The 27129-nt window shown below is 41.0% G+C and overlaps 1 protein-coding gene across 3 annotated transcripts in view; it reads right to left on the bottom strand.

The window, feature by feature from the left end:
• GCM1 (glial cells missing transcription factor 1) overlaps positions 1 to 27129 on the bottom strand; it is a 50324-nt gene that overhangs the window by 7663 nt on the left and 15532 nt on the right. For 2 of the 3 annotated variants that reach the window (XM_019457424.2, XM_019457425.2), the window contains exon 2: positions 10688 to 10903. In XM_019457424.2, the coding sequence (XP_019312969.1) occupies positions 10688 to 10762 (75 nt within the window). In that variant the 5' untranslated portion in view covers positions 10763 to 10903. Of the gene's footprint in view, positions 1 to 10687; positions 10904 to 14112; positions 14214 to 27129 lie in introns of those variants that run through there. The other variant, XM_019457423.2, reaches the window with a different exon arrangement.

Below are 27129 nucleotides of genomic sequence, written 5' to 3'. Positions count from 1 at the left end.
GAACATCTAAGCTCTCCTCAAAAAGGTCAGAGAGACATTACATTCAATCCTTATAGCATATGTTGTTGGGCTTTTTCTGCTTCTGTTTCTTCATCTGCAGAAGGATAATGAGACCTGCCTACCCCAAGAGTGGTTCTGAGAAGATGATAATATATAAAAATACTAAGCACAGCACCAACCATGGATTACATTCTAAATAAATGTTAGTCACTGATGCTGAGCCTCACATTCCTTTGGCCCTTTGGTGCATAGATCCTGCATTTGACAGATCCCTCCTAGTTCTTAAGAATGACAATCAAAACATAAAAGACTCTTAAAAACTGAGAATAAACTGAGGGTTGATGGGGGGTGGGAGGGAGAGGAGGGTAGGTGATGGGTATTGAGGAGGGCACCTGTTGGGATGAGCACTGGGTGTTGTATGAAAACCAATTTGACAATAAATTTAATATTAAAAAAAAAAGAATGACAATCATTAAGTAGTCTCTATACTCAAGCTTAGATTGTGTCCATCCCCATAGCCCTCAGAGACCTGGCATGATATAAGACTTTTCATCAAGAAGATTCTAAAAGCTCAGAGAGAAGATTCTATAAGGTTCACAAGAAGACAGGGTGCTTCTCCTTTGATTCCCCAACAAGAAAGCACAAAATAGACTATGAGAAAAAAGCATTTTAGAAGGAAAAAAGCGAACATCAACATTAGAATGGAAGGGCAGCATGGGAAAGTTGGTGTTTACTGAGTTAGATCTCAAGTTTAGAACATGCCAAAGAACTTCGTAACACAAGACCCTGGGCAAGTGACTGTCTCTGAAGCCTCATTCTGCTCTTTTCTAAAATGGAGACAGTGAGGGGTGCCTGGGTGGCTCAGTTGGTTGAGTGTCCAACTCTTGATCTCGGCTCAGATCACGATCTCACGGTTCGTGAGTTGAGCCCCACGTTGGGCTCTGTGCTATCAGTGCAGAACCTGCTTGGGGCTTTCTCTCTGTCCCTGTCTCTCCTTGCTCCTCCCCCACTTGGTCTCTTTCAAAATAAATAAATAAATAAACTCTTTGGACAGTGATAAAACATTCTTCAAAAAATACTGCGAAGAGCAGATGTGTTGTAAACTGTAAGTTTCCTAAAATGACAGTTGCCATTTGAATGGAATGTCGTGGGAACGGACAGGAATCTGAGGAAACATAAATGAGAGGTTTCATGTACATGAGGTGTAGTGCTAGTTAACAGTTAAGAGCTGGGGTCTGCAACCTAGGGTCCATGGGTCAAATCCAGCCCACTATCTGTTTTTGTAAATAAAGTTTTATTAGAACACGGCCATGTTCATCCATTTAAGTGTTGTCTGTGGATACTTTCACACTACCACGGTAGAGTCAAGTAATCATAGCCGAGACTGTCTGGCCCATTACAGGATGGTTCCTAATTCCTGGTTAAGACCTGTGAGGCAGGGGCGCCTGGGTGGCTCAGTCGGTTAAGCGTCCAACTTCAGCTCAGGTCATGATCTCACGGTTCGTGGGTTTGAGCCCCGCGTTGGGCTCTGTGCTGACAGCTTGGAGCCTGGAGCCTGCTTCGGATTCTGTGTCTCCCTCTCTCTCTGCCCCTCCCCTGCTCACGCTGTCTCTGTCTCTCAAAAATAAATACATGTAGAAAAAAAATTAAAAAAAAAAAAGACCTGTGAGGCAGCCAGCCTTGTGAAGTCTTAACAAAGTTCCTTGTCCTCTCCGTGCCTCCACGTCCTGCTCTGTAAAACAGAGGGAACAGGAGTACCCACCTCATAGGGATGTTATGAGATTGAATGAGTTACCATACACAAAGCATTTGAAACAGTGCCTGGAGCACAGCAGGTCCTGTATCAATTTTAGCTGTTACTTTACTAGATCTGAGGCCACAAGCAGTGTTGTTGTAAGAGCCACTGACTTTCAGGAGAGAGAAGACCCACAAAGATGTCACTTCATGCTTTCAACTTTGCCAAGCCAAATGCAAGATGGGCGTCCAAGCCCCTATAAAGCAAAAGCTTTAGTGGCACAACTTCTTCCACAGCCTTCTTTTTCAGAATGGCACAGGTGAGCCCTTCCTCTGCCACACTGTACCTGTCGTGGTGTGGGAACAGGAAGCTGTGCAAGGAGAAGGCAGTGTGGTGTTCAGAGAGTCCCCTCTGCTCCACAACAGAGCTTCCAGAAAACACTCATGCCCAGGCTAAGGTGCAGAATGGATTGTGGGCTTTTTCCAGGTCTTCCCTCCCCTCCCCCAATTGTCTGGTAATTCTGAGCTAAGTAAGTTTCACCTCAGGCAGCCCCACTCCAGCTTGTTCTACCCCCTACCCCTTCTCTTCCTTCTAACCCAAGGCTCTAAACAACGTCCTCTTGTTTTCTGTGGTCACAGTAATACCATAGAACACACAGTATTTATCTTCTGAAGTAATAAAAATTCTGGTTAAAACATTAAAATGTGAGGGCACCTGGGTGGCTCAGAGTGTTTGACTCTTGCTTTCAGCTCAGGTCATGATCTCACAGTTTGTGGGATGGAGCCCCAAGTTGGGCTCTGCACTATCAGCTCGGAGCCTGCTTGGGATTCTCTCCCTCTCTCTCTCTCTCTCTCTCTCTCTCTGTCTCTCTCTCTCCCCAAGTTGGGGTCTGCACTGTCAGCTTGGAGCCTGCTTGGGATTCTCTCTCTCTCTCTCTCTCTCTCTCTCTCTCTCAGAAATGAACTTTAAAAAAAAACATTCAGATGTGGATCTTTAACAATTTGGACTATAAAGATCTACTGGTCAAACACAAAGCACAACAGTCAGGATAGCAGAGAAAAGGGCAAAGCAAACTTGTAGAAAAATGGAGATTTTCATTTTAAACGTGAGTGGCCCCTGCAGCTGGTCAGCACCATACGCACAAACCAGGAGGGGAACTTATACGTACAAGTGTCTCAGATGTTCGGAGGAAGAAATGATCTCCACTGTATTTCCCCCCAGGTCAGTTTAATGTATCTCTCTTGGAAGCTTCCTCTTTGACTTACGGATTATTTAGAAATATATTGCTTAGTTTCCATGTATTTGCAGATTTTCCTATTTCCTTTTGCTATTAATTTCTAGTTTGATTCCTTTGTAGCTGGAGAACACTGTGTGTTTTCAATTATTTTGACATTGTTGAGGTTTTAGAGCTTACGGTATTTTCTACATTTGACTGTCTTTTTTTTTAAACACTTTTTTTTAAGTTTATTTATTTATTTTTAGAGAGAGAGAGAGAGCGAGCGGGTGAGCATGAGAGCAGGGGAGAAACAGAGAGAGATGGGGAGAAAGAATCTCAAGCTGGCCCTGCGCTTGTCAGCTCAGGGGCTCAACACAGGGCTTAAACTTGAGAACTGGAAGATGATGACTTAAGCCAAAATCAAGAGTTGAACTCTCCACTGACTGAGCCACTCAGCGGCCCCATCTTTTCATTTTTTAAGGTTTTTTTTTTGTTTTGTTTTGTTTTTTTGTTTTTTTTGTTTTTGTAATCTCTACACTCAATGTGGTGCTCAAACCCGTGACCTGGAGATCAAGAGTCACAGGCTCTTCTGACTGAGCCAGCCAGGTGCCTCTACATTTGACTATCTTTTAAGGTTTTTTTTTTCCCCCTGATAGCCTCTCCACTGACAGCCTACTTTTCCAGTTTCATCAGTAATGCAGTAATAATTCTGACAATGTATGGACTTGAGAAAATTACTAGGAGTAAATGTATTCGTATCAAGCTACTCTCTATGCCCAGTCTTTTGAGTCGAATGCTTAGTGGACGTGGAAATTAAGACAAAACCCAGATTCCAATAATTCAAAGGAACTCAGGTGTCAAATGAATGATAGTGATCTCTGAAAGCCTTGTAAATTTAAGGCACCAGACAGGTAAAATTTAAAAAGAAAGAATAATCATTTCTTAATCTTGTTTAGCAAATCTCCATAAAATATTTTCTTCTTTTCAAGAGATCTGTTTATTTTAATTTCTAACTTTTCATGAGTAACTCTTTATTTTTCCTCTTGGTTAAGAAGTTTATAATTTAAAGGGAATACTCTTAAGGTTTCCAACATGTAAATCTAAGTAATTTATATTTTATAATCTCATGGGTAACATCACTGGGGGTTTAACTAACATTTCTATGACTTCTCTAATTTTTTTACTAAGAGATCTAATCCTCTCACTAAAAATCTTTGCAACTCCATGGAATTCTGGAGCACCCATCCTTCCTCTTTCTGCTTAGTTTAACTACTTAAAGTTCTAATAGGGTCCCTTAAGAATTAAATATATACTATTATATAAAACTAATAAAATGAAAACCAAAATTCTGAAATAAGGCATCAAAACACCTACATTATCATGTTGTTACTTACATTAAAATAGATTTCACTTAGAATATAATCCACTCTCATATAAAGCAATTATCTGCAGATTTTCTTTAATGCTAAGAATAGCTTAATTCTTTTTTTAAAGTTTATTTTATTTTGAGAGAGCATGCACAAACTTGCATGTGCAAGTGGGAAGGGGCAGAGAGGGAGGGAGAGAGAGAATCTTAAGCAGGCTCTATGCACAGCATGGAGCCCAAACTGGGGCTCGGTCTCACAACCATAAGATCATGACCTGAGGTGAAATCAAGAGTCAGATGCTCAACCAATTGAGCCACCCAGCCTCCTCATAGCTTAATTCTTTATAATTAATGTTTCCAAATAAAACAGGGATAGCAAACAGATATGCCTTTAAGCAAATCAGATAAGAGTGAAAAAATTGGATGTTACTTATGGAACACAGGGAAAAAAAAATTCGACCAGCATTTTGATTTATATACAACTTTTCAGGAACTTAGCTCTTCTGGCCAACTGGAAACCAAACTTCAAGTGTTATGAAAGGAAGAAATTCAACTCAACAAAATGTTTTCGAGTTAGCTCACAAATAACTTCTTAGGCTAACACGGCAATTTCCTACCTTCGTTAAAGGGACAAAACTCAAAACAAAAATTTCCTTATTTGCTTGGACAACACTAAGGTGGGCCAGAGTACCCCACTTTCCATATTCTTCATCACCTACCTCTCTCTTCTCTTCTTCCTTCCCTTTTCTACTCTACCTGACTAACCAAGAGACCTTCTGGAAGGCACCCAGAGAAGAGTTTCTCCTACCACAGATGCAGTAATGTTCCTATCCCCATCACACCAGAAGCACGGGGTGGCAGAACTGGCTCCAGCAGTGGGGATTCGATGACCAAGGGGGCCCAGCATAGATCAAGGAGAACACCAACAAGGAGGACAAAGTCACAGGTGGCCCTGTCAGACCAACAATGCCTGATCACGCAGGCAGATAATAATTGACAAGAGATCCAGAATCTGGTTTACCTGACACCAAGACACATTTGATTACGATTACTGGCTCACTGTGATTACACTAACCACATGAATTCACTGAAAGAGCTCAAAGGTTCACCTTTGCTTACGAGTTTAAGGCAAAGACAACCTTGCTGGCTAAAATCACGGTCCAGGAATTAACTAACTGAAGACATGGCTTTTTTTGTGGTTGATTCACTAGGTTTTAGGTTGGCCTGTGTTTATGTTTAGCCTATGTATATTTTTTAAAAATCTTTTCTCTATGAAAGAATGTACTTAAACCTTGCGATTTTGTGAGTTAATGACTTTGTGTGGCTTTGGCCATGGATTTTTTTTTTTAATTTTTTTTTTTAACGTTTATTTATTTTTGAGACAGAGAGAGATAGAGCATGAACAGGGTGGGTCAGAGAGAGAGGGAGACACAGAATCTGAAACAGGCTCCAGGCTCTGAGCTGTCAGCACAGACACCGACGCGGGGCTCGAACCCACGAACTGCGAGATCGTGACCTGAGCTGATGTTGGATGCTTAGCCGACTGAGCCACCCAGGCGCCCCGGATTTTTTTTTTTAAAGTAAGCTCTAACATGCATCCCAATGTTTACAGCAGCACTATCAATAATAGCTAAATTATGGAAAGAGCCTAAATGTCCATCAACTGATGAATGGAGATATATATATATATATATATATATATATATATATATATATATATATAATGAAATCTTGCCATTTATATTATGAAATCATTGCCATCCCAATGTTTACAGCAGCACTATCAATAATAGCTAAATTATGGAAAGAGCCTAAATGTCCATCAACTGATGAATGGATATATATATATATATATATATATATGTATATATTATGAAATCTTGCCATTTGCAACAACATGGATGGAACTGGAGGGTATTATGCTAAGTGAAATAAGACAAATATCCTATGATTTCACTCATATGTGGAATTTAAGAAACACAACAGATGAACATAGGGGAAGGGAAGGAAAAATAAGATAAAAACAGAGAGGGAGGGAAACCATAAGAGACCCTTAAATGCAGAGAACAAACTGAGGGTTGATGGCAGGGAGGGGAGAATGGGTGATAGGCATTGAGGAGGGCACTTGGGATGAGCACTGGGTGTTGTATGTAAGCAATGAATCATGGAAATCTACTCATGAAACCAAGAGCACATTGTATACACTGTACGTTAGGTAACTTGACAATAAATTATATTTAGAAAAAAAAAAAGACCCAAGTGAAAAGTTATGAATGAAAAAAAATAGAAAAAGTAAAGTAAGCTCTATACCCAATGTGGGGATTGAACACACTACCCTGATATCGAAATCTGCATGCTTTATCAATTGAGCCAGCCAGGCACCCTTGGTCACAGGTTTAATCTGAACACTGCCCCTGCGTAGGAACAAAATGATTCAGGGTTTGTCTGCTGTGGTGCCACTGGAACACCATGTATTTGTGCTCACAGAAACTGGCACCCTGCTGAAGTGGCTACTACTTAGGAAGCAAAAGAAGTGATTCCCTTCCCAATTTTCAACCAACAAAAAGAAAAAAAGAACTTTCCTAGGTATTCAAGGCTGTCAAGTGTTAGAGTCGTATTAATGAGATTGTGCCACTTTCCAGGAATTTGTAATTAACATTTTTAATGAAGGTAAGACTAAACCAACACCAGACATATGCTGCTTGGACCAAGCAAACCCTAAAGCAATTATATTTGAACTTTTAAAATGAAAAATGTAATTTAAGGAGAAATAAAACAGGAAAGCAAAATTGGTATATCACATTACCCTGGAATAGAGGCATTTTATCAATGATGCTTTTGAGTAAGTTGAGTGCCTGCCGTTCTGGGTTGGGTCCCTGGGGGCTGGAGTAAGGAGAAATGGTATAAAAATAACCACAAGTTAGAGGAGCGACCAGAAACAAGTGAAATGAAGACTGATAAAGACATACATGCAGCTGAAAGAAGGAAGCACACATGAAACAAATAGAGGGGAGAGATGACTTAGCAAGGGCAAGTGGACTCTGAGCCCTGGATCTGATCATGATCCTGTCCAGCCCCAAAAGCCTAGTGGCTGCCCACTTCCTAGAAAACAATGGAATCCTCTTAGGATAGCCTGCTTCCAAGCCACCTTTCCTGCCAGTAACTTCCCAAATATCCTGGCCGAATGCCTATGCACAAGCTCCCTCAACTGTAGAGGCTGAATAGCCTTCGGACATTGGTGACCTGCTCTACCTTGACTGTCCTGTTTGCTTCCTTCCCCTGCCCTAATCCTTTTACATTTTACAGCTTCTCCAGAGAAAGCCCTTTGCCAGAATCTCTGCCTTGCTTCCCATGCCCAAGGGGCCCTGAATTACAGACTTCCTCTTTCAAGTACCTCCAGCGTTTTTCTGTATGACATAGGTTTTCCGTTCAGGCACGGACCTTGTTACATTTGCCCAGATGATCATGAGCCCTTCCATGAAAGTTAACATAGCTTCATGGCCTCTGTATCCCTGGAGACTGCTGTAGTGTCTGGCACATTCTAGTCATTTGGAAATGTTAGATGTCCTAATGAGGACGTCACCATTCACTGTTGCCAAAATTTAATCCATATATCTTGACATAACTGAGATGTACAAGGGGACATGGAATTTAGGGTAACAGAAGATGCAATTAACATTCAGGTGACCATCCTGAAACTTGAAGCATGTGAGTAGATTAGCAGGAAAGAAATTGGTCTACAAGTTATAGGTATTTGCCTACACACTGCAGAAGTAATCATTCTGGCAAGAACACAAAATCATGAAAAATAAATTCTAAATTCCTTGTATGAATGTGACAAAGAATGACACTGGGGAAATTTATAACAATGACAAGCAATTGCATTTGATCCTTTAAACCACATTTTTTGTGCCCAAACAGGTGACATGAGGAACATTACTCGCCGGCAGGGCTCCACAAAGAGGGCTCTAGAGCCAAAAACAAGTCAGGGCCAAAGTGCCTAACACAGCCTCTCCTTGGGAGCACTGCCATTGCATGGATGGAAGTCTTCAAGTCTGCAGCAAAGAAATCTGTTTAACTTTGTTGAATCTAGTGTTTCTGTTTTCTCTTTCTTTATAATACCCACAAAAATACCTCGTCACTTATACTCTATAGAACATACTTTGGGAAACACTGCTCTAAAGAGTTTAGAGACTGAGGCAAGGTATATAAGGAATTACTATTTTCCTTTTACCGAGCAGGTAACTGAGACTTGAGAAAATCGATTTGTTTAGAGTCCCACAGACTCTAAGCAGTGGAGCCATTCGTTAATGAATTCCACATTTGTTATTTGCTGGCATGTTAACATGCCAGGCATTGTGTTAGCACTGGGCCCCCAGTTCTAGAGGGCAGGCTGCCTTCCTAACCTCAGGTCACAGAATCCTAGACCATTAGAACTGAAAGCTTCTATAAGAGACTAGTGAGTACAACTGCCTCATTTTCAGAAGGGGAAAGGGAGTCTCAGTAAAGGTAAACAACTCCCTAAGGCTTTACAGGTTAAAAAAAGAGGCAGAACTGGAATCCCAAGCCAGGCGTTTGTCTCCATACCCTGGTTTACACAATGTAACCGCTCAGCCTCCAGATATGCTCACAAAATATACAACTTAATCTGCTTAGAAATCTTTTTATTTTTCACTTCGGCTGGTTCTTGATAGGATTCCAGAGCCAGCACATACCCACATTTGGATGGTGTTGTTTCTGCTTAGAAAATATTAAGAGATTTTGCACTTTTAATCATTTCCCTGGCATATTTACAAGGGCACTTGAGGGTCACGGAGTTATTTCCATGAGCAATCAAACTTTTTGATTAACTATAAATGATACATTTTCAAAAGTGAATGTGTATTTTTGCTGTGAATTTCTGAATTTAATGTGTTGAGTAGCTGAGACTGTTTTTGTTTTGGGAAATTCATGGGGGAAAATGAACTTTTATGAGCCCTGAATTTCCCTCCAGAGAAGTGGTTCTTCCTTTTGTCTACAGATCTGATGAATCATATGGATCTTCTGTCCCAGAAAAAAAAGTGCATGTTAGTACACAGTGGTCCCTCCCATTTCAGAGTGTTCTCCAGCCCTGTTAAAACCCCTGCTCTAGGATGTGACACTGTAAATTTTCTATGTATCTGCTTACTTCCACTCTTGATATTTAGGACACGCACCTTCTACTTGTGAACTACATCAAGAAATCAAGAAAAGGACTAAGCATCAATATACGTCCCTGAACCAGGAATAACTAAAACGTACTTTCAAGTTTCCCGGAAAACAGCTACAACAATCATAAACCATTAAGAGAAACCATAAGGACAAATCCTTACAATAGGTACTTATGTGATTTAGCTATGGTTTATTTAACTATCCTTAGATGAGTGGAAAGTAGGGTACACTTTGTGTCTTCCAGCTCCTCCAAGACCTACCAAGAGGTAATGGAGAGGGGAATTTAAGGAGAAAACAGAAACAAAAGAAAATATTCAGTAGAGTGAAATTTGGAGTGATGTGGAAGTCTTTATTAGAACGAAATCTGGAATGGTTATAAATCAAGACTATGGAACCTCATTTTTTTCTGCTCCACTTGGGATAATCCAAATTTCTTGTTCCCTGGAATCAGGAAGACTAGCTTGGCCTTTTCATTACAAGGTACTGCTGGTCTCCAGTCAACCTTCCCAACACCCTTTCCAACAACCTCCAAGGAAAGCATCCTTCAAATGCCAGAAAGGGCATCAGTTTTAAACAATTAATGTTTTCCACCAAATTAAGAATTAAAAAGTCAAGTGCCAAAAATAAAGGTAGAGAAAATATGAAATGAAAGTCACTCTGTCGCTGGAAAACACCCAGCATGTATGTACCATGTATTACTCAACAAAAGTTCTAGAAGAGCTGCTAAGTCCCATGAAAGCACTATCATTTGGACGTTCCAGTTACAGATTTAATTTAAAATCATTACTATAGCAAATAAGGTTGTATGAGAACTTGTGTACTCTGCAGAGTCAATCTACGGGCAAATACTTTATCATAGATTTTATTCTACTAGCTAGCTAAGTTGGGGGCAACATCAGCCAAGCCAACTTTGAAAGAGAAGGGAAGTCGCATTTTCTTTGTTTCAGTCTATGACTATTGTGTGTGTATGTGTGTGGGGGGAATCTGATAAGTAAAAACCCACTCAAATTATAGGTCATGGCTTCCCCTCTTAAAATTCCTCAATTGGATGCCCAGCTGAAGCTTTCAGGAGAGGAATTTCCCCAGCTTGGACTCTCCAATTTCCTTCTAGGTCTTAGCAAGTCAAGAGTCCAGCTTTATAGCCACATACTGAAGGCAGATTCTTATAACAAGTACATACCTGTGGCAGCTTCATATCATTAATATCCCAGCTTAACATCTCTTTTTCCTCGGAATCAAAGTCCTCAGGCTCCATGATAGTCAGATCACCCACAGGTTTCTGTCTATCCAACTTCCCGCAGAAGTGGTTGAGACTTTTGCTTTCAAAGGCGCTTCGTAGACTTGATCAGTCCACTCTTTATTCAAGCAGCTTAGACCTGGAGACTGATTCCTGACACTAAAAAATAAATGATAGTAACACTGACCGTTAGAAATAAAAATCAGGGCTTGTCTGCTAGAAAAACCTGTTTCATTGACATTTTTTCAAGCACCAGCATACAAATAAAAACAATGTAGAAGCCATTAGTATCTTGTTGAAATAAAGCTTGACCATGGGGAATCAGAAGCACCATGATCATCGTTTTCACCTCAGGCGTGGGCTTCCTTTCTCACAGCTAGACGTCTCCAGGTTGGGAAAGCCTGAGTAGCGACCATTGTCATCTGCAGCCAATGACTAGAACCTTTTCCCCCATATTCCCTGGGGCAGGAGGAAGAACTGGCTTGGAGTTATTTTCATGGATACACTTTTGTACATTAGCTAACATGTGGTTCAAGTTACAAGTGGGAAACATCACAACCAAAGGTATCTAGAAGAATTTTTTAAATCTAAATTGCCACAGAGATTATTTTTCCTCTCCTCAATAAATCCAGTGTGCACTTTGTATCTTCAAATATTATCAATGGATATCTTCATCAGATTCCTCTAAAGCCTTGGCATTAAAGACATTTTAGACCTGATAATTCTTTGCTGTGGGGGGTTATCCTGTGCATTGTAGAATGTTTAATAGCAGGGGCACCTGGATGACTCAGTGGGTTAAGCATGTGACTCTTGATTTCGGCTCTGGTCATCATGATGTCATGGTTTGTGAGATAAAGCCCTGAGTCAGGCTCTGCGCTGACAGTATGGAGCCTGCTTGGGATTTTCTCTGTCTTTCTCTGCCCCTCCCCCGCTCATGCTCTCTCCTCTCCCTCTCTCTCTCAAAAATAAACAAACATTAAAAAAAAAAAAAAAAGAATGTTTAGCAGCATCCTCGGTCTATGACCATTAAGTGTTAGTAGCAACCCATCCCATTGTTGTGACAACCAAAAATGTCTCCAGACATTGCCAAATGTCCCCTGGGTGGCAAAACTGTTTGAGAACTATTGCTTAAAAATAATGTTTCTACTATAACTCAAAGCACTCTTCAAGACTTTCTGATAGCAATCTCCTGCTTCCCTCCCCCCTCCAAGAAAATTCCATCTCACTTTACTTTGATTAAATTATTTATGTAAATGATAGACATTCAAAAATGTTTGTGCAAACTGCATTTCTTCCCCCCCATTAGAAATACCGCTCTAGTTTCTAATTGGTTAAAGAGGATTTACAAAAAAAGAAAAGAAAGGAAGGAAAGAAGGAAGGAAGGTAAAAAAAGAAAGAAAGAGGAAGGAAGGAAAGAAGGAAGAAAAGAAAGGAAGGTAGTTCTACTCTGAGGAAAAATTAATCATTTTGCAGATGAAATATGCTTATTAGAACACTAAGTGAAAGATGTTTACAAGTGTGACACTTCCACTGCTGGTGCCCTTGTAAAAGCAAGGGACATAATGATGTTACATAAAACAACTTAATAGTAAACTTGAACTAAAAGTTTAATAGTCTCCACCTTAGGAAGTTCATGAGCTCTGTTCCTTAGTTATGTACCTTTATTTAACTATATAACCCGGGGGACAAAACAGAAGAGACTCATAAATATGGAGAACAAACTGAGGGTTACTGGAGGGGTTGTGGGAGGGGGGGATGGGCTAAATGGGTAAGGGGCACTAAGGAATCTACTCCTGAAATCATTGTTTCATTATATGCTAACTAATTTGGATGTAAATTAAAAAATAAAATTAAATTTAAAAAAAGAACTAAAAAAACCAAAACCAAAACAAACAAAAACTATATAACCCTAATACTTGTCAATCACTGAGATACGCTGAGGGAAAGTATCTGGATAGAGAAGACTGTTGACCTGAACATATAACCATTACATAACAAGCTAATAGGGGTCTCTTCTCTCCCTATCCCGCCTACCACACTCACCTATAACCTAGTGGTCAAAGACTCAAAGAGCATGTAGTCCATCACCTTTTTATTTTATTTTTTTTTAATTTTTTTTAACGTTTATTTATTTTTGAGACAGAGAGAGACAGAGCATGAACAGGGGAGGGGCAGAAAGAGAGGAAGACACAGGATCTGAAACAGGCTCCAGGCTCTGAGCGGTCAGCACAGAGCCCGACGCGGGGCTCGAACTCACGGACCGTGAGATCATGACCTGAGCCGAAGTTGGACGCTTAACCAACCAAGCCACCCAGGTGCCCCAATCACCTTCATTTTAAACGCTGCTTTGTAAGGTTAAATCCCCAGGAGTTTTAAATCAAATTCTATGTTTGGGGAATAAACATTGAGTTACTGAAGAAATGCTGACACAGACAGACTTGAATTCAGAAGATTTAAATAACAAGTCTGTGAGACACAAAGATCAAGTGTAAATGTGATGGCAACAGTTTTATGTGCTTACCTCTTTAAACTTCAACAACAGTAACTCAGATTGTCTAAAATTTGTTATAGCTAATTGGAATAGATTGATCTTAAAAAAAAAAAAAAACCTTGAATGACAAGATTCGTATCTCAAAAATTCTAAAGCATTGTTGCATTTTCAGTCTATGCGACATAGACATAATTCTTTTGTTTTTAAATTAAGGGGAGGGTAGAGGCACCTGGGTGGATCAGTTAGTTAAGCACCTGACTCTTGGTTTAGGCTCAGGTCATGATCTCACGGTTCATGAGTTCGAGCCCCAAGTCAGGCTCTATGCTGACAGTCTACTTAGGATTCTCTCTCTCCCTCCCTCTGCCCCTTCCCTTCTCTCTCTCTTTCTCTCTCTCTTGATCTCTCCCTCTCTCTTTGCCCCTTCCTTTCTCTCTCTCACTTTCTCTCAAAATAAATAAATAAATTAACACACACACACACACACACACACACACACAAATAAATTAAGGGGAGGGGAATAACAAATCTTGCTGCATGAAAGCTACATTGCTCTTTTGATTTTCTCGGATATAAATTTTTGCCAAATGAACAAACATTAATTTACTATTTCCCTGAAAGTTAAGAACAAAACATAGTAAAGACTGCAGCCTTTCAAAAATAAACAACTCAACTCAGTTTTCCTCCAGAATTAAGAAAATAAATCGTAAAGACTTCCTTTTTTTTTCTTTTTTAAAACAAGTTGGGCCAATGTGTATTCAGATTTCATCATTTCTACAGAGAACCAAAGGAAGTAAAACAAATGAAATTCAGTAGGAATGGGGTGCCTATGGTCCCATTCCTTACATTCGCCTCTCCGCAGGATTTGTGGCTTCCTTACCTTCTGACTTCTTCTGGAGATGCAGCCAACACTGTCATAAAAATCTCATCTCTGGTTCAGGTCCCAGCAGCTTCTGGTCATTTTCTACGCAGGAGCTGCTGTTCCCTAATCCAGGTCAAGGTACGCTATGCTAATGAGCTCTGGCAGCAGTCCAATCAAAATCCAGATGCTCTCAGCGTCATCAGATAGGGAAGAGAGATCCAGGGAGTTACTTAACTAGTCCAATTGTCCCCAGTCCAACTGTGATGGATATTCTATAATTCACCCCTAAACTCTTCCCTCCTTTATGTTAAGAGGGGATTTTAACTGAAATGGGCGTTGAAAAGAGCCTCATGAGGAAGTACAGGTGTTTTCCTGCTCATAATTTCATAGGTTGGGCCCAAAGCAGATGGATTAACAGTAGATTCTAATTCTCCTACCACTTACCCCTGCCTGTGTATGAGAGAGAACAGACAGACAGAGGTAGGAAAATATCATGCAAATGGAACTTACTGGGATAGATATTAGATTGCAAACATTCCTAAGCCAGAAATGCTAAAATGCTATTTTATACGTACCAATGATGCCCCCGCTAATTCTGAGTGTTCCAATCCTCTCAAATCATACCATTCTTGGGGCAACTCGGTGGCTCAGTCGGTTGAGCATCTGACTCTTGGTTTCAGCTCAGGTCATGATCTCACAGTTTGTGAGATCGAGCCCCACCTTGGGCTCCATGTTGTCAGTGCAGAGCCTGCTTGGGATTCTCTCTCGCTCTGCCCTTCCCCCACTAGTGCTTTCTCTCAAAATAAATAAATAAATAAAAACTTTAAAAAAATAATACCATTCTCCCTTCTAGAGATATCCTCAACCATCTGGGCAGAGCCTAAGTCAGTTCAGCCCACCTGCTATGTCCCAGGCTGTCTGCAGGGCTCAGGGAGAATTAAAGCCATGAAGAAGTTTAATAGTGGAGGGGCACCTGGGTGGCTCAGTAGGTTGGGCGTGAGACTTCAGCTCAGGTCATGATCTCATGGTTCCTTTAGCTCAAGCCCCACGTTGGCCTTGGTACTGTCAGCTCAGATCCTGCTTTGGACAATCTGTCCCTCTCTCTCCATGACCCTTTCCTGTTCACACTCTCTCTCAAAAATGAATAAACATTTAAAAAAAGTTTAATGGAGGAAAAGATGAATAATAACACTAAATAAGCCGAAGATAACATATGGTATAGAGGCAGTCTAGAAAGAAGATCAAAGGGGAAGGTATGAAGCTGGAGGGAAAGTAATCTGGGGAAACTTCTTCCACCATTATGATGCCTGATCAGCCTTTTAAAGGACAAACAGATATTTGTCAAGGCATCAAAGAATGGAAAAGTATGTTCCAGGTAGTGGCAATACTGTGGGCAAAGGTAAAGTGGTGTGGAAAGTGCAGTGTGCTCAGAATTAGAAGTAGGTGCCTGTCAGGAAGGTCCTGGCCATGTAAGACAGACTGCGGAGGAAGGGATGAGCAGGCCAGAGGGCAAAATCCTTGGGAAGACGCTTGGCAATCTTTGGCAATGTTGAGAAGATTTCTCACTAGTCTTTCAGGTCATGAACGAATTTCTCTTCTGCCTGGAGGTTGGGACCCTGAAACATTTTCTAGTGCTTTATCTTACTAATTTGATCTGCTTTTTGCAGTCCCTCCTTGGTCAGAGAGTTCTTTCAACATCCCCAAATATGCCGTAGCAGGACAAAGCCTACTGCTGTGCCAGCTGGCAAGACAGAAAGGTCTATATGGTTCAGTTCCAGAATCACAAAGCAGGGCCAAGAATGGCTTTTAGACCCAAGAGGAAATAAATTGGTAACTGGCACACCGATCATGATAATCTACTCCCTTAGGTCTTCTGCCATCCGTGTCTAAATCCTATCCATCCCTTAGGAACCTCCCAAAATGCCACCTCCTTATGGATCTTCCCATATTATTCTAGAACACATGGTTTCTCATTTCTATGGTGTTCCAGAACTCTTAACTGAATGACATGCTGTCTTAGATCACTTATAACTAACATCTTTTTCTAATTATGAAATAAAGTCATAATCTTTTTTTAAAACATCATGTTCTCATCTCCTAGATATCCCCACTGTTAATATTTTGGTCATGTCCTTTCAGACTTTTATTTTCCCCTACACACATCACCAAACATAGATATTACTTTGCAGAATTATAAGAGTATATGTACATACTATTCTGTGAACTCTTCATGAGTTTTAGTCCTGGCCCCCCAGCTAAGCTGCTAGTTTCTTTACGGAGAAGTTGGTATCTTCCACTTCCTGTCTCCTCACACAATGACCTGCTAGAACCCCATTTCAACATCACATCTATCCTCCTCCCAATAACCAACCCTCCTCCGACACAGGAAGGAACCGAGGAGCTGTCTCCACACTCTGATTGGGCTGTGACCTAATGTCCCAGATTGGTAACAACACTTCTACTTTCTTAAGGCCAACATCCTACCTTTTTAGCCAGATTCTCCTAAATGGATCTCTGTCATTGTTATTAATGACAACAATAATCATCGCTGCTTCCCTTGATGGAACTCTTACAATGTTGGCAGGTGCCATGCTAAAAACTTGATCCTTACAGCACCCCTATGTGGTAGATGCTATACTCATTATACCCCCTTAACAGGGGAGTTAATCAAGACTTACAGAAATGGTATCTCACAAGCATGTAGGTGGCAGAGGTGGGGCAGAACTTAGATGAACCCGCTGGCCATGGTCCCACATGAACCATCCAGTGCTGTTCAGAGTCTGGAGTCTTTGTCTCTGCTCCCATATACTCAGAGCTCCACATCGCTCTTTTCAGTCTCTGTCTCCTTCCAGAACACAGGAATCCTGCTCTAAAAGTCAGGTGCACAGAGGCCCTATTGCGTGGTGACTGATCACAACCACAGAAGCTTGGATTTCTCAGTACCTCTGTCTTGCGTTCCTGGTAACTCTGGGGCCTGCCTCCTGAGGTCATTCTGGTTTCTTTCATTGGTGGGGTGCTTTAGGCATTTTTTAATGATAGTTCTTCTCTGTATAGGACTGTCCCATAAAAATACTGTTTCCCTAGACACTAAAGTCCAGAAACACATCCAAGTCACAATGTCAACCATAACCTCCTACCCCTATATTTCCAAATGTTTAAAAAGGGCCAGGGAGAGAGCGGTATTGTACTGCCTCTGCTTTAGGACAAGTATGCCAGACCCTCAAAGTAGACCCTCAAGGTCTAGTTGCTTGCCTAGACTACCACCTGTGGTTTCCAATTCATAGCCTTCAGACACCTTGCTGTACTAGATGAATGAACTTTTCCAGTATCTACAACTCTGTCGATCCTCCCAGTGCCTACCTTATCTCAATAGAAGTTCCAGGCCCTAGCTCCACCCATTGTCTGGTCCCTCTACCATGAACTAAGCCATCTATTTAACCCTTGTTGTATGTCCAGCATTGTTCTAAACATTGAATCCTCACAATGACCTCATGAAATACAGTATTATTAAGCTACATTAGTCTGAGAAACTGAGGCACAGAGGGGTTAAGTAACTCAATCTCTACAATATCATGAAGTAGCCAATCTCTTGGCATCAGTAATCTGATCTTGGTCAAAGGAGAAATATCAACTAGAAAACTATGATGTTAAAAGGCATTCCCTTCATGGTAGAGTAAATCTCTTTGACACACAAGCCCTTTCTGATATCAACTATCCCTTGCCTCCTTACCTCACCATTTTTTAGGAAACTGCTCTTCCCCCAAAGGCTGTCCATCAGAGTTTTCTGTTCCTTCCAGCACGGGACCCAGTCTGACCTACACTATCCTTCCTTAGAATTTCCCAAGTCAGAGGTGGAGAGATTGCTCTTTCATTTCAGATGCCAAATTGTAAGCCTGGCTTCAGAGCTGTATGGCTATATCTCTGCTGTCACATGGCAAAATCTGAGCAATGGGGGTGCCTCGGTGGCTCAGTTGGTTAAGGATGCACACACATGGGGGAGACTCTTGGTTTCCACTCAGGTCATGATCTCACGGTTCATGGGATCGAGCCCCACATCAGGCTCTGTGCTAACAGAGCAGAACCAGCTTGGGATTCTCTTCTCTCTCTGTGCAGAAGAAGACAGACAAAGGGAGAGCAAGGAATGTGACCTGCATTCAGGCAAGCCTGTGGCCAACTCCATTTCTCTTATTTGGAATTATAGGATCCACAAATACCACATACACTTTCACTCCTTTCAATGTAGATCTTCAATTTGCACCTGTTAAAGATCACCTCACACATCTCCCATCTAGGTAAGCCTAAAGTTAGCTCAGATTTCAAAATAAATCATTCTCCTTTTATTTATCCTTTGAAAGGTGGGCACCCAAAGGAACTCATCAGATACCCCTTAAAGTCAGAAAAACGCTTCGTAATATCTCACCTGAGTCAAATGTGCAGGACACAAAGAATTGTCATCATCAGCCCAATTAGACACTAAACCAGCACATGCATTTTTTAAAAAACATGTTTACTTATTTATTCTGAGAGAGCACGCACAAGCAGAAGAGGGACAAAGGAAAGACACACACACAGAATCCAAAGCAGGCTGCAGGCTCTGAGCTGTCAGAGCCTTGACAGCTTGAACCCAGGAACTGCAAGATCATGACCTGAGCTGAAGTCAGACTCTTAACCAACTTAGTCACCCAGGAGCCCCAGCATGTGTAGTTCTTAGAGCAGGTAACCAAGGGACTTCTCAGAGCTTTGCAAAACTGAACTTTGGATGTTTTCTTCAGGGTTTCTCAAATTTTAAGTCATTTGTGGCTCTCATGTGGAGAACTCTCCAAGTTCTGTATAATATACTTCAGTTATAAAACCACCCTGCATCATCTTTGGATTCTGAGCTGCATCTGTTGTGAGAAACAGGAGGCTGACTTAGTGTTCTCTTTTTCAGTCTCTGGGCAGACAAGACAGACTTGGCTGACCATTGAGATCTCTAATTGGTGGTTCAGGTAGGGAAGCCCCTGGATGTCATGGTGTTCTCTGGAAACTATTGTGAAATTTAAAAATATTTACTTTAGAAGCATCTAGGTGGCTCAGTTGGTTAGTGACTGACTTTGGTTCAGGTCATGTTCTCACGGTTCACAAGTTTGAGCCCTGCATCAGGCTCTGTGCTGGCAGCTCAGAGCCTGGAGTCTGCTTCAGATTCTATGTCTCCCTCTCTCTGCCCCTCCTCTGCTCACACTCTGTCTCTCTCTCTCTCTCTCTCTCTCTCTCTCAAAAATATAAACATTAAAAATTTTTAAAAAATGTATTTACTTTAAGGGGTACCTAGCTGGCTTAGTCGGTTGAGCATGTGACTCGATCTCAGGGTTGTGAGTTCGAGCCCCACATTGGGCACAACGCTTACTTAAAAAAAAAAAAGAAAAAGAAAGATAAAATATTCACTAAGACTTAAGAACTGTTTCACTTATAGAAACTATGATGGATAGATATGTATGTAATATCAAAATCACAACCATGAACCCAAGTGTCAACCCCTTACAAAAGAAAAAACCAAAAAACAAACAAGCTTTCAAATTCATAACAGTGGACTGTTGGGACACCTGGGTGGCTCAGTCTTGGTTAAGCGTCTGACTCTTGATTTTGGCTCAGGTCATGGTTTCACAGTTCATGAGACCAAGCCCCGTGTTGGGCTCTGGGCTGATGGTGTGGATGGAGCCTGCTTGGGATTCTCTCTATCTCTCCCTCTCTGCAACTCTTTCCGGTGTGCACACGAGTGTGTGCTCTCTCTCTCAAAATAAATAAACATTAAAAAAATACTAGTGGGGGTGCCTGGGTGGCTCAGTCAGTTAAGCATTCAACTTCAGCTAAGGTCACAATCTCACGGTTTGTCAGTTCAAGCCCCGCATCAGGCCTTCTTATGTCAGTGAAGAGCCTGCTCTGGATCCTGTCTCCATCTGTCTCTGTCCCTTCCCATTCTCTCTCAAAAACAAATAAACATTAAAAAAAAATGGTGGATTGTTTCCAGTTTCCTATAAATATTTTGTTGTCCTTTTGTACTAAAAAGCAAGAAATGGGATGTCCTACAGCTTGATAACAATGTGAGTAAAAGCAGAATTGAGAAAACTATTGTTTCTTGAATAATTTTGCTAATTAGGAAATCAACACCAACTTTTTAAAATTTAAGAGTCACAGATTAAAAAAAAAAAAGAATCATAGAATAGTTAAAGCAGGAATAGGATTTTACCATTTCCAGGAAGGAGTGAGATACCCAAACTGTATTTCATAAAAACTAAAATTTTTATGGTTGTTTTCATAAAAACATGGTTTTATGGTTATTTTTCATAAATGTCAACATAAAATATTATCTATGTTAAAATGTAACAAGTTGTTACTGTTATTTGAGATGAATTAATAAATATTTCAAACTGTTTTCAGTTCTGATATCTAACATGGTAAATATGGGTAGATAGAACCACATAATCAAAAGTTGTTGAAGGTTCTTATTAATTTTGAAGAGTAAAAACAGACCCAAAAGTTTGACGACTGCTACTGTAAAGTACTAAGTCCTAAAGTACTAAACCTTGGTCATCTGGAGGAGAGTGGCTTCTGGTGATATTCAGCACTCAGAGTGTAAACTGCCACATCTCTAGCCCGTGGTGGGTTCCTATTTCAGGACTAGAAAGATGGCAGGAAGGGAGGGGGGCTGGGAGAGGGTAAGGAGAAAGAGCCGCTTTCAGTACAATGGCCCACTGACAACGTCCATAAGACAAAACATCCCAGGAGGAGGGAGGTCCTGCCCACAGCAAGGCTCTTCTGCCCCCAGGGCTGGTTCCAACACACCCAGCACCCACCGCTTCTGTAGCCTGACGGTTCCTGCTCACCCGCAGTGGAGGGAACGAGTGTGCCCTTTCGGAGATGCAGGACAGGGCAACTGGGGTATCCTTCTCTGGTAGGCTGTGGAGGGGGGCTCTAGCAGCTACTGTCTCCAAACAGGGCAGAGCAGGAGAGGGAGAGTGGTGGACGAATGTGGTAACTCAAGAGACTCAGTGATGAGCACACACGAGAAAACACAATCCCAGAGAGAACTGTGCGGAGCTGGGATCCTGCAGGTGGGGCCAAAGGCCAGCACATGACAGCCTCAATTGATGCCACCCAAAACTCTGAAGCCTGGCAAAATCACAGCTTAGATATTTGTAATGAAAGAATACTGATGGGACACCTGAAAATAACGTAACATAGTGTGGTAATGACACCTTCATTAAAAAATATAAATAAAAAAATAAAAGAATACTGAGAAAAAACACAACAAAAATGGTAACCAATAATGGGATTATTGGTAATGTTTATTTCCTTTTTTATATTTATCTGTAATTTTCTAAATTTTCCATAAGAGGGGTACCCCGCTGGCTCAGTCGAAGGTGCATGTGATTCTTAATCTCAGGGTTGTTATTTTGAGCCCCAGGTTGGGTGTAGAGATTACTAAAATAAATTAAAAAAAAAAAAAAACTTACAGAAAAAAAATTTTCTGTAAGAAACGTGCATCCTTTTCTATCATGATATATATATATATATATATACATATATATATACATATACACATATATACATATATATATATACATATATACATATACATATATACATATATACATATATATGTATATATTTTTTTTAATTTTTATTTTTTATTTTCGAGAGTGAGAGAGACAGAGCATGAGCAGGGGAGGGCAGACAGAAAGGGAGACACAGAATCCGAAGCAGGCTCCAGGCTCTGAGCTTGTCCACCCAGAGCCTGATGTGGGGCTCGAACTCACGAACTGTGAGATCATGACCTGAGCCGAAGGTGGACGCTCAACTGACTCAACCATGATATATATATATTTTTAAGTTGGTGATACAAGTAAAAATATCTACTATTTGTACAGTACTTTATGGCAGCAATGCTCAAATATTTTTACACTCTTAAGAAATAATGGGAGGAGTGCCTGGGTGGCTCAGTCGGTTAAATGTCCGACTTCGGCTCAGGTCATGATCTCACAATTCATGGGTTCAAGTCCCGTGCTGGGTTCTGTGTTGACAGCTCAGAGCCTGGAGCCTGTGTCTTTGGATTCTGTGTCTCCCTCTGTCTCTCTGTGCCTCCCCTGCTTACACTGTCTCTCTCTCAAAACTAAATAAACAATAAAAAAATTAAAAAAAAAGAAAGAATGAGAATCTCAAAAAGCTTTATGTGGTTACATCCGTCAATATTTACCAGATTAGAAATCAGAGCTGAAACAAATTTGAAATATTTATTAATTGGTGTAAAATAATAGTAATAACCCAGTACATTTTAACACAAATAGCACTTCTGTAAAAAATAACTGGGTCTTCAAAACAAAAATTCATAGAATGAGTTACTGTAACATTTTTTGCCAATCTTTAATATCTAACCTAATAGAGTGCAGTGGGACATCTCATACCTGCTTCTGTGTTCCATCTATTACAGTGCATGTGAATGTCATGTAGGCTCTGGGAACCTCACTGAATATGTATAAGAGATTTATAGTGAAGAAAAGTAAATAACATCTTAGTATATTCATGAAAACAGTTTTAACCTTGTAAACCTCCTGAAAGGGTCTGGGCGACCCCCAAGACTCTGTGGCCCACACTTATAAAAACACCATTTTCTTTATACTGTACAAAATACCTTCACAAACAAATCTCATTTGACTCACAAGAACTCTTGGAATTGGGCATGTTTTTAAACAGAGGAGGAATCTGAGAGTCAGAGAGGTCAACCAATTCATCCACCATCACATGGATTCCTGTCTCTAGAGTCTGAGTCTTGGACTCAATTCCAGATATCCATCACACCAACTCTGAGAAGCTTTTTAACCACCCGCTTTTTCCCAGAGCACTAGCCTGGGGGCACACTCAAAGATTTCTTTTTTACACAATAATTAGGATGGCTAATACATGAACTCTAGAATGTGCTAGAGAAACGAGATCCTGGGACTTATGGAAAACAGAGTATGACATAGCAGAAATAAGCCCAGGTCCTGGTGGGCAGGAGCCCCAAGTTCTGGACGCCAACTCCTTCACTTATTGTGTGACTTGAGACGAGGTTCTCTACCTCTCTAAGCACCAGGATTGCCTCATCTGCGAAATGGAATGATGATATCTTATTTGCCTGAAGGCATGGTCTGGACATTGCCCAAGGTCCCTGCTAGTGCTGTCATTTACCAAAAATTCCAGTCATTTGGAAGGTAGGAATACAAACAACTCAGCTGAAATGGACTCTCCTTTTGAAACTATAGTTCCTGTAATTCTTCCTCTTTCTCTAGAGTAATATTTGGAACTTGGTATTTATGGAAACATATTTCAGTCACCTTTCTTGTAATTTCTTCAACCTTTATCCAGAAAATCTGGCCTTGAGAACAATTCATGGAAATCACTTAAAAAGTTGATATGTGGAGACCAAATGCAATTCGACAGGCCCTACAAGTGCAATGAATGCCTACTGTTGTGCTGCAGACACGTAAGATTCTAGAGAAGCATGCACACCTGATTTTTCTGGGAATGCTACTGGACTTACACATCTATCATGTACTTAAGCTGCTTTATGTTTCTTATTTTTTTAATTGTGGTAAAAAATAACATGAAATTTACTGTTTTAACAAATTTTTAAGGCTTATTTCTTTTTGAGAGAGAGAGAGAGAGAGAGAGAGAGATAGAGCATGAGCAGGGGAGAGGCAGAGAAGAGGGAGCCACAGAATCTGAAGCAGGCTCCAGGATCTGAGCTGTCAGCACAGAGCCTGACGTGGGGCTCGAACCTACAAACCATGAGATTATGACCTGAGCTGAAGTTGGCCACTTAACCAACTGAGCCACCCAGGCGCCCCAGGTTTAACTATTTTTTAAGTTTATTTATTTCGAGAGAGAGAAAGAGAGCACAAGTGGGGGGGGGGGGGGTGGTGGGCAGAGAGAGAGAGAGAGAAAGAGAGAGAGAGAGAATCCCAAGCAGGTTCCACAACCAGCACAAAGCCCAGCTCGGGGCTCGATCCCACAACCTGTGAGATCATGACCTGAACTGAAATCTAAAGTTGGATGCCCAACTAACTGAGTCACCCAGGCACCCCATTAACCATTTTGAAGTAAAGTTCAGTGGCACTAAATACATTCACACTGTTGTGCAACCACACCAACATCCATCTCTAAAACTCTACATCTTGCAAACCTGAAAATATACCCATTAAATAAGAACTCTCCTTTCTGCCCTGGCAACCACCATTCTACCTCTGTCTCTATAAATTTGACAACTCTAAGTACCTTATATCAGTGGAATCATACAGTATTTGTCCTTTTGTGACTGGCTTATTTCACTTCACATAATGTCCTCTGGGTTCAAGTTGTAGCAAGTGACAGAATTTCCTTCCTTTTTAAGGCTGAATCCTATCCTATTGTATGCATGCACCACATTGTGTTTATACATTTATCTAAAGATGGACATTTGGGTTATTTCCAGTACATTTAAGCTTTCCAAGCCTTTGTTTAAACTTGGGGTGCCTGGGTGGCTCAGTTGGGTAAGCGTCCGACTTCAGTTCAGGTCATATCTCACAGTTTGTGAATTCGAGCCCCACATCTGACTCTGTGCTGATGGTGTGGAGCCTGCTTGGGATTCTATCTCCCTCTCTCCCACTGCCTCTCCCCAATGGTTGTCTCTCTCAAAATACATACATAAACTTTAAAGAATAAATAAAGATTGGAGAAACTCAACACAGATAAAAAAGAAAGGAAACTAGAGCAGAAGACATGGCTCAGAGAAGTATGCACGGAGTTCAGACTTGAGACGTAAATTCTAGTACTAAAACAAAAACCCGAAAAACAGATTTTTGTCTTTGTTGTTTTTCCCTCTTCTCTAAAGAACTGTTACTAAATTGTGTCATAAGATCATGGAATGTACTGCATTTAGTTTCACATTCCACAGAAAATGTAGCAAAATTCCTGAAAAATTCCATTAACTTTATCTTTGAATATATCAATGTAGTGTACAATTAGGGAAACATTTTGATCTGAATGATCACACTTGATTTTACAAGAATCTTACAAGATAGTCAGGGTGAGTTATTTGTGCAATTTCATAGATGAAGAAGCTGAGAGTCTCAGCCATTAGCTCATCACCAGCAACATGGGGAAGGGGACACCATCGAGGTCTCACAAGAACTCCAGCTGTGTCCCTCACCCCTGTCAGTAGCTGTGAATGAGGATTTGAAGTCATGTCCTAAGTATGATTTCACTTCACCCTGAAGCAAAGAAATACAAGCTGGACAACATCTTAAGATCCTTCTAATCTTGGGGCACCTGGGTGGCTCAGTTGGTTGGGCATCTAACTGTGGCTCAAGCTGTGATCTTGGGGTTCATGAATTCAAGCCCTGCATCAGGCTCCTTCGAGCCCACTTCGGATCCTCTGTCCTCCTCTCTCAGCCCCTCCCCTGCTGGGGCTCTCTCTGTCAAAAAAATAAGCACTAAAAAAAAAAAAAAAAAAAAAGATCCTTCTAATCTGGTGATTTAATTTGACAGTTTTCCATGACAGTGAGCTCTTTTTTTTTTTTTAAATCTGGTGTGTCTATGTGAAAGCACCTACTAATGTATATATTTAGTTAATGAAATCATCTCAAGTTCTGTTAAAGACTCTGCAACAGTGAGAGAAAATCAGCAAAAAATGACAGGGGAGTGTAAGGTTGTACAGGTTGAGTAGGAGGAACATTACTCTTTGATCCTCATGCTTAGTTTAGAAAAAGTAGGTATAAAGTTGATTAAGTGTATGATGGTTGGATTAAGTTGATGGTTGGCACAAGTTAGGAGTACTTAGAGCAAAGCTATGAAGTGGTCAGATTAACTGCCCATTGAGTGCTCCAGACTCCTTGCAAACCCATGGATTGTACCTTTCTCAGCTTTACCCAGGGACCTGGTGCCTTCAAGATGCCTGTCTACCCAGCCCTACCATGCATACTGAGCCCCTTTTCTGGATAATGCCCCATCTTCTGCACTTTTTCCCATCTCCTCATCAAAACTTGCCTATTTGGAACTTCTAGCTAATAATGGCAGATTGTCTCTAGACATTTATTTCCCCTCCTTTCCCAAACCCATTGCTAGAGTAACTGTAAAGGAACTTTAAATGATATTAGGCTAAAAATTAACAACCACAACAAACAGGCAAGGAGGCCACAGTAGAAGAGAGATTTCAATGATTTTTTGGAAAGACAAATTAGACATCAGGGGAACCAACTTAGGAAGGGAAGAATGCTCCAACTTAAATGGAGGTGGATGTGGACGAAAAAAGAAAGCCACTGGCTCACAGGCTGAGTGCCTGGTGACCCCAGGGACTGAGGAAGGACAGGCTTGAGTGAGGCAAAAGCACTGGTGGGAGGACTGAGCAGTTGGGTTGTTTTCCTTATTCTGCTCATGAGATAATAATGCCTCCCCAGCCAGCAGGAGAGCTGAGGTTTGTTCTCCTGGGAAACTGAACAACCAAGGGTTTGGATTTGGAGACATATGCCATCTGGGGACACAATAAGGTTAAGGTGGAAATGAGAACCAGGCTGAAATTAGCTTAATTAAATGAAAGTCTACAAATTAACTGTGGGGACCTTAGCCTTTTTCCCAACCCTGCTGTCAGAAGATCAGCAATGGAGCCTGTGCTTGGACACCACGCTGGCTGTAGGAAATAGAGGACCCTTCTTTTCTACAGAAATTGAGCAGTCTTAGAAAAATGGACTGCAAACAGTTTAGGGTTCTATAACAAAAAGGACAGCTCAATAACCAGTCCCCTAAAAGAGAATCCACCAGTCCACAAGTTTAACCTACATATAAAGCTACACATCAGCTTTTAGAAAAGTGATCTCACTCTTAAATATGAACAAACAGTCAAGGGTGACTACAGATTTGGAAAAAGCCTGTAACATGAAAGAGATTTAAAACTAACCAACTAACCAAGCCTTGGAGGAAGGAGAGTACAGGAAGATGTTGAAGCCATGCCATTAAAGACCCTAAGGATGGGACAACCAAGATGTT

Source organism: Panthera pardus, unplaced genomic scaffold (genome assembly GCF_024362965.1).
Source record: "Panthera pardus isolate Hobbes unplaced genomic scaffold, ASM2436296v1 HiC_scaffold_17, whole genome shotgun sequence".
Lineage (NCBI taxonomy): Eukaryota > Metazoa > Chordata > Mammalia > Carnivora > Felidae > Panthera > Panthera pardus.
Note: the sequence above shows the minus strand (reverse complement) of the source record. Positions and strands in the feature narration are given on the sequence as shown.